General features: G+C 53.8%; 6 protein-coding genes across 6 annotated transcripts; 2 read left to right on the plus strand and 4 right to left on the minus strand.

Annotated features, from left to right (window-relative positions):
- Positions 1-305: 305 nt before the first annotated feature.
- On the plus strand, positions 306-1390 carry CkaCkLH20_05868 (calcium binding modulator protein; the record flags this gene model as incomplete). Its single annotated transcript, XM_038888585.1, has 4 exons — positions 306-346; positions 419-437; positions 574-877; positions 927-1390. 4 exons carry the CDS (start codon positions 306-308, stop codon positions 1388-1390), a joined length of 828 nt encoding a protein of 275 aa, XP_038745921.1.
- Positions 1391-6639: 5249 nt separating this feature from the next.
- Positions 6640-9551, minus strand: CkaCkLH20_05869 (uncharacterized protein; the record flags this gene model as incomplete). The annotated part of the gene is made up of 5 exons (XM_038888586.1): positions 6640-8277; positions 8331-8681; positions 8760-9061; positions 9115-9218; positions 9451-9551. The coding sequence occupies 5 exons, from the start codon at positions 9549-9551 to the stop codon at positions 6640-6642; spliced, it is 2496 nt and encodes an 831-aa protein (XP_038745922.1).
- Positions 9552-10052: 501 nt separating this feature from the next.
- Positions 10053-12579, minus strand: CkaCkLH20_05870 (oligosaccharyl transferase stt3 subunit; the record flags this gene model as incomplete). The annotated part of the gene is made up of 4 exons (XM_038888587.1): positions 10053-10323; positions 10377-11526; positions 11574-12248; positions 12453-12579. 4 exons carry the CDS (start codon positions 12577-12579, stop codon positions 10053-10055), a joined length of 2223 nt encoding a protein of 740 aa, XP_038745923.1.
- Positions 12580-13567: 988 nt separating this feature from the next.
- CkaCkLH20_05871 (mitochondrial f0 subunit e) lies at positions 13568-14226 on the minus strand (the record flags this gene model as incomplete). Its single annotated transcript, XM_038888588.1, has 3 exons — positions 13568-13641; positions 13747-13930; positions 14119-14226. 3 exons carry the CDS (start codon positions 14224-14226, stop codon positions 13568-13570), a joined length of 366 nt encoding a protein of 121 aa, XP_038745924.1.
- Positions 14227-14937: 711 nt separating this feature from the next.
- CkaCkLH20_05872 (uncharacterized protein) lies at positions 14938-17075 on the plus strand (the record flags this gene model as incomplete). The annotated part of the gene is made up of 2 exons (XM_038888589.1): positions 14938-15060; positions 15111-17075. 2 exons carry the CDS (start codon positions 14938-14940, stop codon positions 17073-17075), a joined length of 2088 nt encoding a protein of 695 aa, XP_038745925.1.
- A 593-nt stretch (positions 17076-17668) lies between these two features.
- CkaCkLH20_05873 (aldo/keto reductase) lies at positions 17669-18658 on the minus strand (the record flags this gene model as incomplete). Its single annotated transcript, XM_038888590.1, has 1 exon — positions 17669-18658. One exon carries the CDS (start codon positions 18656-18658, stop codon positions 17669-17671), a length of 990 nt encoding a protein of 329 aa, XP_038745926.1.
- Positions 18659-19359: the final 701 nt, after the last annotated feature.

Genomic DNA, 19359 nt, shown 5'->3' on the forward strand with positions numbered 1-19359 from the left:
CAGCCCTACCTGTCTGACTCTAGGCGTGCCGACTGCCGCCTGCCGCCTGACGTTAGAGACCCCTACTCTCCGCCGCTGCGTGCTTCGTACCTAGATTTATTTTGCCTTGCGCGCTTCGGAGGTACATAGGTAGCTCAGGTCCTGCGGCTCCCCTTCCGTCCACCGCAGAAGTCCCCCCCACCTCTGCAACTTCATATAATCCAGGAGCTTCGCCCGAGTCGACTCCCCCAACAAGGCCTTTCCCACCGCTCTCCGTCATCTTGGACTTTTCATCGCCAGTCCGCGCGCCTCAGACAAAAGTCGCAATGGCCTACAACAGACCTTACAACCCCGACGAACTCCCTAGGTGCGTATTCAACGACTCGCAGTAGCCCCTCATTGCAATCTATTTTACCCCGCCATGCTAACACCCTACCAGGTTCGCGGAGCCCGAGCAGGTACGTCCGTGACAATTGTCGCCCTTATCCCACGCTAGCAATCGCCCTCTTTATTTCATTTCGTCGCTATCGCCCGCGTCGCCGACCTCATCAAACTATACATCTCCTCTCCCCAGAAATACTGACTATTCTGCAGAAGGGCGGCCCTGCCCCAGCTCAGGCCCAGAGACCTCCTCAACAGCAGCCACGCTACGAGAGCAAGCCGCCTCCGCCCGTTCCCCGCGACGACTACCGCCGCCCCGACCCTCGCGACGACCGCCGACATAGCCCCAATCCTATCTACGGCGCAACTTCTCCTCCTCCCACCGGCGGCCCCCGGCCGACTGCCATGCAAAACCGCCCGCCCCCCAACTCGAGACCGCCTCCATCTCCTGCCCCCGAAATGGCCGACGGCGCCGACCCGACTCTTCTGCCTTTGTTCCGGGCTGTCGACAAAGACGGTAGGCGATGCCGAGAACATTTCAGAGCGCATCATCTAACAATCAGCAGGCACCGGCCAGCTTTCCGAGCGCGAGCTTAGCACAGCCCTCGTCAACGGTGACTGGACCGCCTTCGACCCCCAGACAGTGCGCATGATGATTCGCATGTTCGACTCCGACCGCAGCGGCACGATTGGTTTCGCCGAATTCTGCGGCCTGTGGTCCTTCCTCGCGTCCTGGCGCACCCTCTTTGACCGCTTCGACGCCGACCGTTCCGGCAACATCTCGCTCCCCGAATTCAGCAACGCTCTCGTCGCCTTCCGCTACCGCCTCAGCCCAGGCTTTGTTGAGCTGCTGTTCCGTACATACGACAAGCGCAATGAAGGTGTCATGTCTTTTGACCTCTTCGTTCAGGCCTGTATCTCTCTCAAGCGCATGACGGACGTTTTCAAAAAGTACGACGAAGACCGCGATGGATACATCACCCTCAGTTTCGAGGATTTCTTGACCGAGATTCTGAAGCAGCTCAAGTAGGACTATGTGGAGTTTCAGGCAGCCCGGGGCGTCATGACCATGTGCTACGGGGACTTTCCGAACGAGATGCTCAGGCAACATGTCAGGGCTTCGATGTTGGCTCCAATCCCTCTTAGGTTGAGGCTTTGAGGCTGGCCAGAACGGGTCCCATGCCAGCTCCTCGAATATTCAAGAATCACATGGATGAATTGCATGGAGAAGAGTCGCACGGAGGGAGACGAGGCCAATTGCAAACGCAAGAGCAAGAAAAGGAAGTTTAGTGATTACTTCAAAGAATGGAGGGTGCGGGGTTTGAGAAACTGCATATCTCACGCGCGGTTGGGTTTACAGCATGATTGACGGCGGCTGGAGAATGCGTGCGAGTGTTTTATCTTCAGGATGAAGAGTTGGCTTCTCATTGCATGGGAAAATTTAGATACCCTGGGGTTGGGTACGGAAGGATAATGAGGGGAGGAATTATTGTTAGTATCCCATCCATGACGGGCGGGCTCTTAGTTTTTAAGTCGCATCATGAGCAAGTCACAATTAAGGATAAGCTGAGAGGTTTGCGGGCACTTATTAGCATGTGTGAAGCGGTCCTGGGCAGCGTAAGATTCATGTAAGTTGGCCGAGGTCTTGACCGCTTTGCTTGTCTGTCTCTCGGTACTTTTTCGACTCCATTAACAAACATGCCCAGCATCAGTTGACTCAAGTGGTGTTCCGGCAGTCTACATGTCACATCAACATCCATCTTGCAACGGTAAACTATGCTCGCAGATCTAATCGGGACAACTTCGTTCACATCAAAGGGGCGCTTCTGTCGTAAGCTATCCAGCGATGTAGTTGGCGTTGTTGCAGTGTCGATATCGTGGTGTGGCGCCACGCCTTCAAACGGCGACCAATCCCGAGGCCGGCTCTATATATTGCTCTTGATGTGACGGATATTTCACGGTCTCTCAAAGGGGTCTGAGTGTTTGACGACATGCCCGGCTGTTGCGTTCTGAAAATAGAGATGTTGGTGATGCTTTTCTCTGACTTGCTTCCCAGACTCTCAAGTCAGCCTGTCGCTGAGCCACATGTCCCGGACCTACGTCTCCACGTTTCTGAGGGGTGGCAATAACTACCGTCGGGCGCTTCTTTTTGGTTATTCTTGCTGTCGGATACACTGGCGACGGCGGAGGGTTGGCGGTATGTCTTCGAAGTCCGTGAGTTTCAACGCGTTTTCGAGACAGAGGCGCAAGTAGTCGAAGGAGTTGGAACTACGCAGCTGTAGCCAGGACTCGAGAAAGGCCCCAGTCAGTATGTGGCCTGAACGGTTCCAAAGACACCGGCTGTATTTTATATGATATCAGATTGTCTTACTTGCGATACGCCAAGGCTGCTAGGAAGCGGGAAGATCAACGGCAATGAGGTGCGAAACGTTCGAGGATGTATTCCCCCAGCAAAGGGGTGGTTATTCAGGGAGTAGGTTCTTCTACAGAGACCAATGATACGTAATGTAAAATAGAGAGACTTAGAGTCTTTGAATACTAGTAACAGTTTTTTTCCAGTGTCTAATCATCGGCAATTCCATCATGTTCTCTATTCTTGTTACCGCGGGCTGATTTGTTCCCAAAACCGCTGTGTTGCGGTTTATATTAACATCGTCTCTCTTAGAGCGCATGACACGAGCAGCTGGATGGAAAAGGCAGTCCTATTACTGGATGCGACTTGACAGCTGCCTCAAGCAGACTACACATGAGCGCGAGTATAGAAGACAATTTACGGCGTGGAACATCTGCGTGGAGCAGACAACTCACAAGTCTGCAGCTCCGTGTTTGGCATATGGCTTGGCTTTATCACATCTGGAACCGACAACCTCTCTGTATTCTGTCCCAACGTTCATCAATCAGACGAGGCACTGGCTGGGTGGGATTAGATGTCCTGCTAGTATCGTGCCCATGGATACCTCGATGACGATGAGTACCGAAGACGTCGGTACATCTGTACGTTCGCCGAGGGCGATGGCATAGGTCGGTTGTCGATGAAGAGACTCAAAGGGCGAAGCGAACGAGACCGTTAGACAGTGCCGAGAGGACATACTCACTAGAATACCAGGCGTCATTTGTCATCGCTTGATTACATTGGTGTTGAGAGGAGAAAGGCCAAGGTGATACGGAGAAGATAATAATAAGTACCACGACGCCGGCTTAAACCGGCTTTTACAGCGTGTAATAAGCCGGTATCTTATCCTTCTGCGTCGGCAAGCTACCTCAAGTTGCGGTGGGAGATCATGGAGCCAATTGGAGTTGTGTGTTGTCTATTCCATCGCCCCGCGTTGTCGGTGATATAAAAGAGATGGACGGCGTCTATTTTCTCGTCAAGCTCCATCAAAACTCGATTTTCGTCCATACCAGCTCTCGACTTCTTATGGTGGGTGGTCTTGGAACACGTATCTGAGGAGGAACCTGAGGACATGGTGACGGTTGGCTGTGTGCTCGAGCGTGCTTTTCTTTTTCTCCTCCGTTATTAGCAAGACAAGAACCCTTTCTTGAAGGTATTCTCCACAGAATACGTCAGGCAAGATGAAAAGGGATATTGAGTCTGATTCAAGTCGCGGGCAGAGCAATTACCCACCAGAGACGTCTCGACGGTTGAAGTTGATAGTCACGGCGCCGGTACCTAGTACGAAGACTGGAATGACGTGCTACCAACAGCCCAATGTTTGGCTAATAGCATTAATTTCTCTTTGGACATACTTATATATCATTATGGCAGTATCTGTAAAGAATACTGGACGCCGTTCAAGACAATCAACTTTTTTCGTATGTTATGTCCTGGTCCCACCGGAAACTGGAAAGTCGTGAGTCTTAACCTGGCGAACTCCGCTGTGTAACGAGGCGGTGAGCAGTTTCACGTCGAAACGAACTTTGATCTATCTGAGCTAGGTTTTTGAAGGTTCTCTCGATGTTGTAAACTCAGTGCTGGCTCAGTTTCTGCTCGTCTATAGGCTAGTATGCTATTCTCGGCTGACATGGGTTACATAGAGGGGGTTGCAAGAAACTAGCGACAACACACTAATACTCGAGGAGAAACACCCGGAAACAACAGGCTTCAGTGAAACTCTGTCTTGAGAAAGAGATCCTCGCCAGCTTTCTTGCTACTATGCTGCATAACAGAATTGCGAACGTTGACTCAAGTAGCATGATGTTCACCTGCTCGACACAGAAGTCAAGCCGTTGAAGGAATGGCCGAGGAGAAATAAGCTTGCGGTCAATCTGACTCTTATACCTGGTCTTGTAGGTACAATCTGAGCGACGAGATACTCGCAGATATTGCTTTCGTTTGTATTTCTCACAAACCCAAGAAGACAGCGGCACCTTACATAGCGCTGTCACAGCCGTCGAATCCCCGTGACATTAATTTGGTTTTGGGTAATGTTCAGTGCTTGGAGTTATCTCCTTCAAGTCAACGAGTAAGGCGTAAGCTTTGAAAATATCAATCATGGAGACAACACAATCGATGAGCGTGTAGACCTTTATAGCTGCTCTCGTCCAGTAACCTTCATATTTCATCAAAAGAACGCTCTGTATGAAGCGGCTCATAAACGAGTTTAACTAAATCGAACAATGTCTCCAAGGTATACGTCTGCGAAACAATGACTGCCGGGTAACGAGCAGCAACGGCGGTGAACGGCTGACGCCCAGGCTCTTCACTTCCAACATCTGCCAATGACGATGGATGCTGAGTATCTTGAATAGGGTCTGAGACCTTTTCAAGCATGCAACGAACATGCCCTGGCGATTCGATTATTTTCAAGACCGACTTGTCCCTCCCGAGCGATGAGCTTCAAATACGTTCGGTATGCCCAGCACCGTGCTTCCACAGCAGTTCTTACGTACATTTCAACTCAGTCTTATAGAACCTTCCGACGTTGGCGCTTGCTTGACTCGCCAAGCGGCATTTCTGCTCGACTGCTCCCTGTTCTCAAGGATTTCTGGAAGATCGTCCACGGAATATTGGCATTTGCTGGCAGGGTTGGTGCAGGGTAATCATGAACTATGCCATGGGTCAAGACTGCATTGTCCTTAAAATTGTCCATCCCTAGTTCTCTTGTCGGTCGAGTATTCTCGATACTACATTTGACTGCGCAGGTTCTTTCGGGATTTCTTTGCGCAGAAGCCATTCCTCGTTCGACTACTTTGTCTTTGGATCGAGTGAAGCCCTGGGCCGCTGATTCCAAATATATATATATATCCCTTTACAAGAAGCTGCGCCTGCCTCGAGATGCTGCGATGGGTGTGGTCTCATCGTGTGTACCTATTGCGCGGAAGCGTAAGATACGTCCAGTATGGAAGAAATATGTGCAACGCTTTCAATGAAAATGCAAAGAGAAGAACCATGGAAACGTCCGAGAAGGTGGGGCCCTGTTCTTTTGCGCCTCGGTTTACAAGAGTGCGGACATTGGAGAGGATTCCATGGCGAGGGCGCTCAACCTAGTCCAGTGGTGATCACGAGTGTGGACATCCGGCAGGGAGACCAACATTCGTAAGCTAATCCATATTTGTTTCGGTAAGACTGTAACTATCTAAGTACAACTGAAAGCCTTTCTTTCATCCTTCCAAGGAGGGACAATTCAATGGGTCCACACGACGGTCTAGAATCCTCAGGTCGCAGAAGACCCAATTATACGTTCCCAAGCCATCGCGTCTTCTTTCTCGCCAACCAACTCCAAGTATGCTAGCCCAAAGACAGATTCCCGATTCCTTGCGTGAATAGAAAAAACGTGGCCGCCCATGGCTGGACCCATGCCCAAAGATTCAGTGTTCTGATGCTTGTCGTGGTCTCGCAACTGGGGTGATGCCTCGCGCATCGGCAGAGAGTGTAGGTCAGGTTTGTCCGCGGCAATTCATGCGCAAAGTTGCGTGGAGGCGTTCCGTGAAGTGTGAGGGCAAAGCGGGAAAGAGGTTGCGTCGTCGAATTAGTGCGTTCCCGGTCGGTCGTCGCGGTGTTCTGAGGCGGGAATAATCAAGGTGAAAGACAAAAATAACATGCAAAAAGAGAAATAAAAGTCGGACAAGAAAAACTTGAACTATTCCGTAGCAGTTTCTGCAAATCTTGTGCACGCAGAAAGTAAAGTCGACAATATGATTTCGTCGTCGCACAGCTGTAACGCCGTCGTCGAGAAGCTGAACTTCTGGATGGCAGGACGCCGGTGCCGAGCGAGAAAGTTTCAGACATTGTGTGTAAGAATGGGCTGATATCAATAATAAAGGTCTGGTGACAGCGTCTTAGGCCGAGTCTGTCGCCCGGCAAGGGACGTAGTCGTCGTAGCCGGGGATGAACATGGTCTGTACATCCGTCTCGGACATGTCGTCCGGGATTTCCATAGCAAAACCGGTAGGAGGGAGCTGGGGCTCACTGAGCGAGGACTGAGTGCCACTGGTGGCACTAGGAAACTCGAATGAGTGAGCGACACCTTCGGAAGTTTCGTACGTGCACTTCGGCTCTTGCTGAGCCGAGTAGTCAGCGCCACTGGTTGAGAATTGACTCTTGAACTGGTTCGAGGTACCATGAGTGTGAGATGGCTTCTTTCCCCAAGACTTGCGTGCAAATCGCGGCTGGTGGTGTTGTTGAGTATGGTTGGCATCTCCGGTAGGCTGATCGAACCACTTTGAGCCAGGCTGGTTTGAGAATGAAGAAGTCTGAGGTGTCGGGGTGTCCCAAGTGGCAGAAGCATCTTCGTGAGAAGGCTTGGCGTGGCTGGCAAAGGAGTTGCTGCCGTAGCCAGAGGACCAGTTCGTGGTATGAGATCCAGCAAAGCCATCGTGGTATGCAGAGTGATTGTGCGATGAAAAACCATCAGCGGATGCTGCGAAGGTTGTCGAGTAAGGCTGGTTCTCCTTTCCTTGATTGCAGTAAGAGCCTTGGTTGGTACGCGGCTGCGACTGTCTGTTACGAGGGTCGAATCTCTGCTCATCAAACAAGTCTGGGTCGCGATCGCGGAGGCTGGAGAAGGGCTCGTCGTGCGTGTTGTATGAGCGCGATCGGGCGTTGGAACCGAGTCCCGCGAGCGGACTGTTGTTGCATCCTCCCTTAGTAGTCGCAAAGGCATCGTATCCGGTGGAAGGCGTGCTCCAGGAATTGAAGCTCTCTTCGTCCGGGTTGTAACGGGGCGGCTCGGTGCAGGGTACTTGGAAGCGTCTCGCCGAGAATCCGTCTGGATCTTTCAAAGGGTCATTCAGCGGAATAGCTTTGTTTCCGTCGCGAAGATCCTCATGGTACTGCTCGTGGAGAAAGTTCGAGTAACAATCATCGTTTTGTGAGTGCTGTCTCTGCCAGTAAGTCGGGGATGTGCGAACCTCGACACGCTCGTTGAAGGTGGCCCGTTTGGAGGGCGAATCCTGCTCGGAGCAGAACGAAGATCCGAGAGCACTATCCTTCACAATTTTGGGCCGCGCCTTGGGTGTCGTTTGCGGGCTAGGTGTTCGAGGTGCAAGGGGAACTTGATTGGAAGTTGCCAAACCAGCGGCGGGAGCAGCCACCTGCGCAACGTCTGGCTCGAGGGTTGACGTGTCGGGAGCTTCCTCCACCAAGGGCGAGTGGTAGTTGTTGCTGATCTCGGAGACCACATCATCACCAGCGACAGAGACGGAGTCCTGGGAAGCGGCGTCGTTCTCATCGGTGACGGTGGTCTCACGGACAGATCGACGTTTGTGCAGTCGATACCGAACAGAGGCCGACGGAGACACGTCAATCGACTCGCGGCGGGAACTGGTAGTGTTGCCCAGGTATTCAGGAGGACTGGACTTAGCCACGCTCTCAGACTCATCTTCAGCGGTCCGATGCTGGGCAGAAGGTTTCGATGTCTGCGCACGGAGATGCTCATCCGAATCTTCGTCCGAACCAGAATCGCTGTCATCAGATGACTTGCGCGTGTCAGTGAGGAGAATCTATCATGGGATGAACTGCAAGAACTTACAAATCCGAGCACAGTTTCCGTGGGGATGGTAGCCCTTTTGGATCTTCGCTTCATGCAGTGGGAGCAGAAGTTTTTGACAGGCTTCTGGCCACGTTGGATGGGATGCTCCTTGTTGAAGCGAGAAGATCTAGCAAAGCCGCAACCGAAGCAGAAATGGCCGTACTGCTTGAGCTTCTTGTGATCGCGACTAGCCAGGTGCTTCTCGTGGCATGAGCTGCAAAAGTTGCGCCAGTCTGGCTCTCCGAGACGAAATTTTCGGATCTTGTGATGCTCATCGGACCGGCGAATACCACAATCGCAACAGTAGTAGCCATCATTGTTGTCGTCGAGGTGAACGGGGATCTCGGACTCCTAGTCGCGAGATTTCACTCTTCTGCCGTTCATCTCGTCTTCTTTCATGTCGACATTGGGATGGGTAGAGCCTGTGACCCGGCAATCGTCTTGGACTTGCGCCACCGATGATGCATAGTTGGTAGCAGATGCGACGAGGCTCAGATCAGAGTCATTCGGATGAAGCATGAATCTTTTTTGAGGGATGGAGAGCACATGATGACCGTGAACGGCTCCTTCGGCGTTCTTCGCGACAGGCTGCGAGAGTGCCTTCGGGCCAGTTGAGGCACGGCTTGATCTGATCCGTCTGCGACGAGGCTCTTCCTCTCGACCCTTTCGCTCGTACTCATCGTCGTTTCGGTGACGAGGTCGCTGATCATGCAAGCTATTGCGTAAGGCCACTCGGATACGGTCAGTTGAATCTGTTGCCAATCGGCCTGGTGAAGAAACTCACTGTGAGGGCGAGAGGGCTCCGTTCCGGCTTTGAGAGCCAGCGCTCGCTCTCTCGGCGCCATATTCCCTCTCGCTGCTGTAACTTCTTGCAAAGCGTGCGCGATTCTGGTGCGGCGTCAGTAAGCAATATCAGAGATTCTAGGCCTGTCCCTCGGGTGTTGTTTTTCTGGCCAAAATCCGAAGTAGGGTTGAAGGGGAGGAAGGTGAGGTGTTGCCAGAAAAAGTGGACCAGACAAGCTCCTTCCTGAGAAAACCCAGACCAGAACTCCCAACAAACTGGCTCAGGAGGAAAAAAGGCAGGAGCTAACTTTTTTTTAGGAATTAATATCGAACGTACCGATTAGGATTGCGGTGCCGGTGGAATGCTCCCATCCGAGAGATGTTTGGCTTTGCATCCCCTTCGGCCCTCTCCCTGAGGATGTTCCAGAGTCTAGCCATGGATGTCGCAAGGGCGGTATCGTACCAGCCCAAATCACTTTACCCCTATCGATACTGGTGTCGACTGTGTATCTCGAGTCTGGAGAAATGAATGGCAAAGATGGCAGTAAAATCGAATTGGCGGAATTGGTTGACCACAGAAGCGAATGATGGTGGCGAGGAAGACAAGCAGAAAGAAAGATCGAGCAAGAAGAAATGATGTGGAAATAGGCTCAGGGGCTTAGGGCTTTGATGACTACAACTTTGTGATGAGGCCTCGTGATGTTCCATCCTACCTGAACCGGTAGAGGGCATTTGCTGATCTTGCTGTTCTAGGTCGCACATGGCATCTCATCAGATCAACAGAAAGATTTGCACAAAGAACAGTCATGATCAAGTAGTGTACATTTACCAGAGTGTGCTTTTTTGTCTACAAGTGGAATCTATGACCACCTTATCCCAGTCCTGATACAAAGAAATTGAGAAATGCTCTCGAGGTAGTTGTGCTGGGGAACTACCGACTTAGTCCACTCTGAGGACTCTGGGGCCGCGCTTCTTCTTCAGCGCCTTCTTCTTCTGGCCTCTCTCAAAGGCAGCAACAGCGGCATGGTCACGGCCGACGTTGTCAAGGTCCTTGACCTTGTAGATACGGATGATCCAGTTCTCACTGGTGAAAGCCTCATCCAAGGTGTTGAGGGTGGGTCCAACGTCAGGAAGGCGAACACCACGGACACGGTCCTGGGCCTGGCCCTGAGGGAAGAGCGAGTTGTAGTTGTAGTAGGACATCTTGTACCTGTGGCATGTGTCAGTGGAGTCAATCTGAAGGTGTGTATCTATTTTACTCACATCAAGCTGTTCTTCATGGTCTCGGTGGCGCCATCGTCAACTCTGTACTCGCCGCGGGGCGTGAAGAACTTGCGCTCCTGAACCTCCTCAGGCCAAATACCCTCAGCAATACGGACCATCCACAAGAACTTGTTGATGTCATCTCCTGAGTAGCCCAAGAGACCGCCAAAGACGACGAGCACGTAGTCAACCTCATGCTGGCGCATGATGGGGTAGCTGACCTCTTCGCGGGAGCTCATCGCCTTACCAACGGTGGCAATGTGGGTGTTGTTCCAGGTGTTGTTGTCGACCAGAGTAGGGCGGTCAGCCATGCCACCAATCTGGTAGCCGTAGTCCCACCAGGACATGATCTTGGCGTCCTCCTTGGTGTTCTGACGCAGCCACTGGTACGCCTCACGATAGTCGTCAATGATGTGCTGGCTTCCGTCGGGCATTCTGCTAGCGAGAACGACGGAGGGCGACGAGTAGGCGTTGGAGGTAACCCAGGTGCAGTGGAGGACGAACAGCAGGAGGAAGATGGACATTCCACCAACAACAAGACCCTTGGACAGGAAGGTGTAGATGCCGACAAGGGGCTTGCTGGTCGACTTGAGTCCACCCTGCTTGGCCTTCTTGGGAGTCGCCTCGACAGCCTCATCGCCCTTGTACTCCTCGGGGTTGGGAGACTTGGCGACCATGTAGGTATCCAGGATCTGCGAAGCAGCGATGGCAGCCGCGACACACACGATGGGGGTCAGGGTGAGCATCAAGCGCACCATCACACCAGCGAAGTAGCTGCCAAAGAGCGCATAGACGATGACGAAAACGTGCTCATCCTTGAGGTCCTGGAAGAGGAGGTAAACACCAGCAGGGAAGAGCCAGATAAGCAGGTTGAGGTCGAAGAAGAACGCAGGCCACGCGGTAGGCTGGTGCTCAGAGACGGAGGCGATGATGGGAATGTGGATCTTGGCGTATCCAGTATCCCACAGAGAGTAGAAACGACCGCCCCAAGGAGCAATGTAGCCAAGGGAAGTCAAGGCCACCAGACCAGCCAGCGCCAGGCCGAAAGTCGCAGCCAGGAAGGTGTAGAGGAAGGTCTGGAACTGACGGCTGGGAATAGCGCTTCGCACGTAGTCGATGAAGGCAATCAGCTGCAGGAAACCGAACATACCTGTACTGTGTTAGTGGCATACATCATGGAGCGATTATTCGACGTACCCAGAGCCGGCATGTGCTCGCTGGTCTTAACAGGCAAGAAGCCGACGAAGGGAATTTGCATGCTGGCCAAAGTACCCAAGGCATACCACGTGGTGTAGCTGACGTAGAGGCGGGTGCTGTAACGGCCCATGCAGACCAAGGTCAAGGCATGCAGAGGCAGCATGCAGGTGATGAAGGCATAACCACCCCAGGAGGCGACCATGTAACCGTAGAAGAGGGCGCAAAGAGCTCCCCAAAGCATGGAGCCCAGCTTCAATGCCTTGATCCACAGGTAGAAGGTGAAGACGAGAAGGAAAATGGCGATGGCCTCGTTGTCGTAACTGCCGGCAACGGATCTCGAGATGTAACCGGGGGAAATGCCCATGAAGGCAGCGGCAAGGAGACCGGCCGAGGGCGAGGTGGTCATCTCATTTGTGAGAAGATAGGCAGCGTAAGCCGTAAGGCCGGAGAAAGCGGGCGCAAGGAGGACGCAGATGTTGCGGATATCGACGGGGACGGTAAGAGCTCGAAGCGCGTGGTAGATGGCGCCGCTGGTCACCATGAGACCAGGGTAGAGAGTTCCTCCAGTAACCCGACCAAGAGGATGCCATGTGCGGTCATCGAACCAATCCCAAAACTTGTAGAATCCATTGGCCACAAGATATTTGGTCGCTCTGAAGTTGAACCAGGGGTCGACTGCGACGGGTTAGTATGGAGCTGCGGGAAGGAGGTCGCACGAGGGGAACGGACATTCGTGGATAATACTCTCGAAGCCTGATCAATTGAAGTCAGCATCATACTCGTCACAGCAGAATATCGCGATTGAGCCGCCTCTCACCCGCCAATTGGAGCTGGCGGGTGGAAAGGAGACTCTGAAGCATCGTGTCGAGGGGCACTTACGAATGACGGAGAAAAGACGGCTAGCAATGGCGGCAGCTGCGATCAAGCCCAGAATAATAACTCTAAGAAGAGCTCTCGTGTTCTGTGCGCTGCCTCCGGAGAGGGCTTCCAGAGGTTGGGCCGTCATTGTGGCCGCGAATAGTGAAGAGGCAGTGGCCGTGAAGGTTGAAGATTGCGTACTCAGTATTGTAGCTGGCGACGACCACCTGTCTCACCAGGGACCTGAGAAGGACAGCTTGGAGCTTCTGCGACTGAATCGGTTGTGCAGGGGCGTGGTGCACGGGCCAGATGGAGCCGAGCCGTTCAGTCCGCGTCCCACTGGCAGCTGTGGGAGTCGTGGCTTCCGTCAGTGACGGAAGGTGATGTGGGGGTCACGTGCCTCGGACTAAGGATTTCCCAGGGCTGGGAATCCGGGGTGCCCGGTGCTCCGGATCTCGGCCGTGACGTGACGGGATGGTGGTATCGTGCCAGGTTAAATAAAGGCTTAGTAAAAAGGTGTACAGTCTTGATTGAGAGGAAGCATTGGTTACGACTTTTGTACTCGTTGAAATGTTATGCCGCCAGACGCAAGCTTCTGCATCGAGGAACGGACTCGCTTAAGGTGGTGACCACAAGATATGGCGGACGGTGCCTTCACGTGGCTCTTCCACGATAAGCTCAAACCACCTCACACTCAAACCTCAGAAGGTCCATGCCTCGGAACGCGTCGAACAACCCTGCCCGCTCGAAGATACCCAGCAACACCATTACCCAGCATCGTGACACGCGGCCAAGGACGTAGATTCGAGGGAGGCCCACTACCCCCAAAGGCCAAAGGAACCAAAAGTTGTACAGAAGAAATTGTGATTGATGGAATCCAATGGCTCGTTCCTTGGAGTTTTCATCTAGCAAAGCGTATTGTACACATGTACATCGGGTAAACAGAGGCGTAAGGAAAATGTCTATGCAGTGACGTCGGGCGTGGTGCCAACCATGCACCTACTGCTGCCGAAAGACCATATTATGGCGTCCCTCGGTAGGACTCTTCGCGTTCTTTTTTGCGCAGGCGTATCCCAGATCCCGACCCCGTCTATCCGTTGTGCAAGCCGTCCTCCCCCCAAAACCTATCCTCCACCTCACGGGTTCTGCTTCACCAAGTTGTTGAAGTAGGCCTCAAGGTCAAACTTGGGGTCCATGGGGTCTTGGTTGACTGTGCATGGTGTCAGCTTTGCGTCTTCTACCGCCGCAGGTGTCTAGGGAGTCGCGTGGGTTTTGCGCAGTCCTGATGCGACGCCCCCAACTGAGAGATACGCACCTCCGGCATCCGCAGCCTTGACGGGCGAGTTCTTCTTAGCGAACTCGGCCTTGGCCTGCTCTATCAACTTCTCCTTGCGCTCGTACTCCTTCTGGGCGGCCGCGGCCTTCTGGCTTGAGGTAATGGATCGCTGGTGTGTGAAGCCGTAGAAAATGCCCAGGCCGAGGGCCGTGTAGCGGAGCACCTGTAAAAATCCATCAATCAGCCAACGTGTTTCCCAATTTTGTAATAATCTTCGGTTTCGGAGTCGGGTCGGGCGGTGATGGAGGCTCGTCGGGTCAGGGAGGGACAAGTGGCCGGGGGTCTCGCATCAAAGGATGCAAGCCGAGGGCGAGGGCGAGGGCGAGGAATAGGATGGCGGGCAGGACGTACGTTAACTCCTGAGGAAGACATTGGGGGCAATTGCCTGGATTGCGCGACTGCTTTCGGAGGGGAGCGAGCGATGGAAAGGACAGTGCGCGGGTTGACAATGGCTGCCAATTGACCCTATTCGGAGCTCTGTCGAGAGGGAATTACGTTAGAACGCAAGGTGTGAAGTTTTGAAAATATGCTCGGGAAAACTCGCAGATTTTCCACTGGCTGGCTCTAAGGTCACTCCGGGCCTCTGGAGCTCGGACGGGAGACACCAGCCCAGCAGAGCCCAGCAGCGCCCAGTCAGCTTCCTAGCGGGAGCTTACAGCGGCTGCTAAGGTACTTCGGGCTGCAAGTGGCAGGGACCTAGGGAGGTTTTGCCGGGCCTTTGCCGATGTAGTCCAATCACGTGCACTAATTTTACCAGGCAAGGTTAGCTGATTCACGGTGGAAATGGCTGCTGGCTGTTGCCCACCAGACCTTTGAGGGACCATCGATCAACTTTAATGCAGGGGCAGCTGAAGTACCTCTCTGCAATCTAAAGTATTGGCACCTCAGGTACCTTTGTACAGGGCCCGGGGTTCTTCTGGAATCGCGAAGGACAACGCGCATTGAAAGGACTCCCCATCAAACCAAACGACGCTACCAATTCCAAACATTTGTCGTCACTGGCTATTCGTCAACAGAACCCAATCTTTCGCCTATCCAAGTTGTTGGCCCAGGGATTGTATAGCGACAGCGACATCGTCCTATATTCCCTACGGTCGGGTCGTCCCCAGGATCTTTCATCACACCCAGTCGCCGAGTGTTGTCCCGCCATGGGAATAAGGAGACAACAAGATGCAACAACGACGAGATGAAATTCTAGCGAAGAAGGCGAAGCTCGCGGAGCTCAAACGACAGCGAGAGCTTCGCGCAAGCCAGGCCACGGCCAGCAGACAGAGCACAGGAAGCCCTGGTGACGTTCGTTGAACCAGTCTTCCTGCCCGCGCAGGTTACTGATGTGTATACAGCTAGTGTCGCCCATCCCAGGCCGAGCCGAGAACCGTCGCGATATCGAGACGTTGATCAATAGTCTTGTGGGAGAGAGCAGACCCGGGTCTACGACAGGAGGCGCTGCATCGCCGGCTCGTAGGGGCAGCCGGCCGAACAGCGTCCTCAGCGCTGGAGAGTTGAGCATCGACGCGGCTTCCGAATTCACGACGACGACCAGTGGCCTACAACCGCCAGCGATACCAGCCCCGGCTGCGGCGCCCGTTCAGTTGAGCCTGACCACGGCACCGCTTACCACTATATACGAATGCCCGCCTTCTCCCGTGAAGGAAGTTCACTCGTACAGCAAAGGAGTGCAGACGGCCGAAGAATGGTCTCCGCCTAGCCGCGACAGAGCCCAGTCGCTCTCCGATACTGAGGACCCGCCCGTGACGTCGACACCCAACAAGCGGTTGAGCCGTCGACAACGCGACAGGGAAGAGGAGTTGAGACAGGATATCAGGAAAGAGGTCGAGGAGGAGCTGAAGGCGTCGCTGGACCTGCTCAAGGATGGGGTACTTCCACAGGATGCACCTTCCAAAACCAATTACCCCATGCGCAAGCTTACTGGCGAGGAACTTGAAGCTGTAACAGGCGCTCCTGACTTTGCTGAATTCCTGGAAAAATCGACCAAGGTCATTGAAAGGGCTTTGGATCAGGAGTACGACATTCTTACCGACTACGCACTTCAAGGCCAAGACGTGGACGATGAAGACGACGACAGTGGTAATGTTGGAGGCAAGGGTCGGAGGAGAGTGAAGGAGGTGGCCCAGTTCTTCGACGAGAGATGGTCCAAGAAGCGCATGATCAGCAGCATCGACTTTTCACATCACCATTCCGAGCTCATGCTGGCTTCGTACACAAAGAATCCTACCGCACCACACGAGCCGGACGGCCTTGTCCAAGTCTGGAGTCTGGCGCTGCGAGACAGGCCTGAATATGTCTTCCACGCCCAGTCAGATGTTCTCACTGCCAAGTTCTCGCCGTACCATCAAAATCTCATCGTGGGTGGAACGTATAGTGGTCAGGTTCTTCTGTGGGATATGAGAGCAAAGTCGGCGCCCGTCCAGAAAACACCACTCACAGGATATGGTCACACGCACCCCATCTACTCTGTCGATATCGTCGGTACACAAAACGCAAACAACATCATCTCGACTTCTACGGATGGTGTGGTTTGCGGCTGGAGCATGGACGTGTTTGCCCAACCGCAGGAGCTGCTGGAGCTCAAGGCGCCCCCAGGCTACAAGTTGGACGACGTCAGCCCGACATGTTTGGGTTTCCCGCAGACCGACCCCACATTCTTCCTTGTTGGTAGTGAAGAGGGCACAATCTTCCCTTGCCACAGATACGACCGGGCTGGTGCAAAGGCCGGTGTGGATGCTAGAGTCAGCTACAAGGGCCACACTGCGCCTGTCATGTCGGTCGATTTCCACCCTGCTCGAGGGCCTGTCGATCTCGGCGATCTGGTACTGTCGTCGTCTCTCGACTGGAGTGTCCGCCTTTGGAAGGTCCGCGCACCGGCTGCGACCTCAACAGCCGGGGGCGAGCCCACCGTGTCTCCCCTCATCGACTTCGTGCGTGAAGACGTTGTCTACGACGCTCAATGGTCCCCGATCAAGCCGAGTGTTTTCGCTCTCGTCGATGGTGCAGGATGGCTCGAGCTTTGGGATATCACCGTGGAGACTGAGGAGCCCGTTGCGAGAATATCGCCAAGCTCTCGCAAGGATGGTAGAACCATGTTGGCGAAGAGCTTGAACAAAGTCGCGTGGGAACCTTCTGAGGGCAAGCGCCTGGCTACGGGAGGTATCGATGGAGTGCTGACCGTCTTTGAGGTAGCCTCGGGACTCGGCGGCAGGGAGGATTTGAAAGCGGAGGAGTGGACGAACGTGAAGAAGCTGGTCAATAGAGTTGAGGCACACGGCCTGAGTGGAGCGATGGTGTAGAAGCCGACTACGACGGACTCTGTGTGTACTCTATTAGTTCGGGAGTCACTACTATTCGATTTGTTGGTACAAGGCGTCATTCTGTATACCCTGATACCTCAGCATGCCAAATTACTAGACGTACATATTCCACCTCTCTATGCTGATAAGCCGGCGAGCGAGTCCTCGTTCTCACTTGCAATCACCCTGTCTGACCTCGAGGATGGCCCACCAAGCCCACCTGACAGGCCCATGGCTTAGTCATCCACGAAATAAATGTTGAGCTCAGCCGAGATCTGACGACTTTTTCCTTCTTCTTCTCATCAACATCCAAGTATGCATTTGCGCAAAACACTTGGAAGCCCGTTATGTGGGCTTCGCTGTCTCTCAATGTGAATGGTAAGTCATTTTATATTTCTTCCGATCCCATTGGCACTATGATGAGCGAACAAGAATTCTGCAATGCTGAAGGCCCCAAGGCCGTCCTGTGGATAAAATCTTTGCTTCACATGCAACTCTGAGCCACGCTATCAAGCTTATGTTCAATACTCTCAATTTAAATACGAGACGTCGAGCTAACATTCATAAAAAGATAACAAACAGATGTAACTCCCTTATGTGTTGACGTGAGCGCCGGCAGGGTAGCGCGAGCCGGCCACCTCGAACTTGGCCAGCGTCGCGTCAATCTCTGCTAGCTCCGCGTCAGTGAACTCCACCAGCTTCGCGTTCTCCTTGACCCTTGCCGCCGTTGTGGCGCCCGGAATCGGGATGATCTCCGGCATGCCGGGCTTCTTGGACAGCGCGATCGTCCAGCCGATAGCGAGCTGCGCGGGCGTGACGCCCTTCTTGGCCGCCAGGTCCTCGACCTGCTTGACGAGCTTGAGGTTGATGTCGAAGTTGTCGGCCTGGAAGCGCGGCAGGAAGCGACGGAAGTCGCCCTCGGGCAGGTCGTCGAACTTCTTGATCTCGCCCGTGAGCAGGCCGCGGCCGATGGGCGAGTAGGCGATGAGCGGGATGTTGTGCTCGGCGCATGCGGCGGCGACGCCGTTGGAGAGGACCTCGGTCGAGAAGAGGCTGAGCTCGACCTCGACGCCCACGATCTTGGCGTGCTTGACAGCCTCGTGGATCGTCGCGGCGGAGACTTCCGAGAGGGAGATGCCGCCAACCTTGCCGGTGTCGATGTACTCCTTCTGGATGACGCCGAAGGTGACGTCTATCGGGACGCTGGCGTCGCGGCGGGCGGACTCGAAGACGTCGACCTTCTTGCGGCCCTTGAGTTGGGAGATGATGTTGTCCAGGGAGCGGCGGATGCCCTCGGGCGTGCCGTCCGGCTTGAGGGTCTTGACGTCGACGCCGCCCTTGACGCTGAGGACGACCTTGTCGGCGTCCTCGGGGTACTTTGCGAAGTAGCGCTCGAGGAGGATCATGCTGTTGTACTCTGGTGGTCCGTAGAACTCGCCGGCGTTCCAGAAGATGTTGCCATTGGCAATAGCGGCGCGCATCGCCTCGAAGGCTTGTTCTTCGGGGGCAGGCTGGGCGCGCCAGGTGAGGCCCATGAGACCGAAGCCAATCTGACCGACTTCTTGACCGTTGATCTGAACCATTGTGATGATGTTGTGGTGGTGTGGTGTTCTGCGATTTCGTGTGATTTGTTGGGGTGCTTGAGCGACTTGTAGCTGCGGGGTTGCTTTGCAATGTACCTAGACTGAGATGTGGATTGTTGTGTTGAACAGAAACTTCGAACTGGTGGGGATTCCGAGAGGTTATATAGAACTATCTGGAACGGCTCAACACTGTGATATCAGTATGTTCTCCAGCAAGAGGGCTGAAAATGGGTCGCTGTGAAGTACCAAGTTCGCTCTTCGGTGCCTCAAATCATGACGATATGGTGCAATCAAGGGTACATTGGTGACATCTGTGCTGAAGCTGCCGCCGGTTTGCCGCTGAAGATGACACCTGATTGGACCGCTGGCGCTGGGGACGGGGTTAAGTCAATCGGCTTTAGCAACGGTCAGATCTTCCATTTCCGACTGGTCGGAAATGTGAGCGATTCTGCCCAATTACTCCTGCCGGCCTGGAGTTAAGCTTCTCACCCGCCTCTTTTCTCGATTCTTGCTTTGTACTCTTCCACCCACGTTGCACAACACTGCTACGGAGTACACTAACACACTGTCGGGATACACCATGTCAGATCTTTAATTCATCTGCGGCTTAACGGTCCCTCGGACGGTGGTCCTTCGCCGCTGACTTCATCATTGAGCCGCATGGTGGAAGTCATGCCTGTCCAAGAGATTCTCGGAGCACA

Source organism: Colletotrichum karsti (assembly GCF_011947395.1).
Source record: "Colletotrichum karsti strain CkLH20 chromosome Unknown Scaffold17, whole genome shotgun sequence".
Lineage (NCBI taxonomy): Eukaryota > Fungi > Ascomycota > Sordariomycetes > Glomerellales > Glomerellaceae > Colletotrichum > Colletotrichum karsti.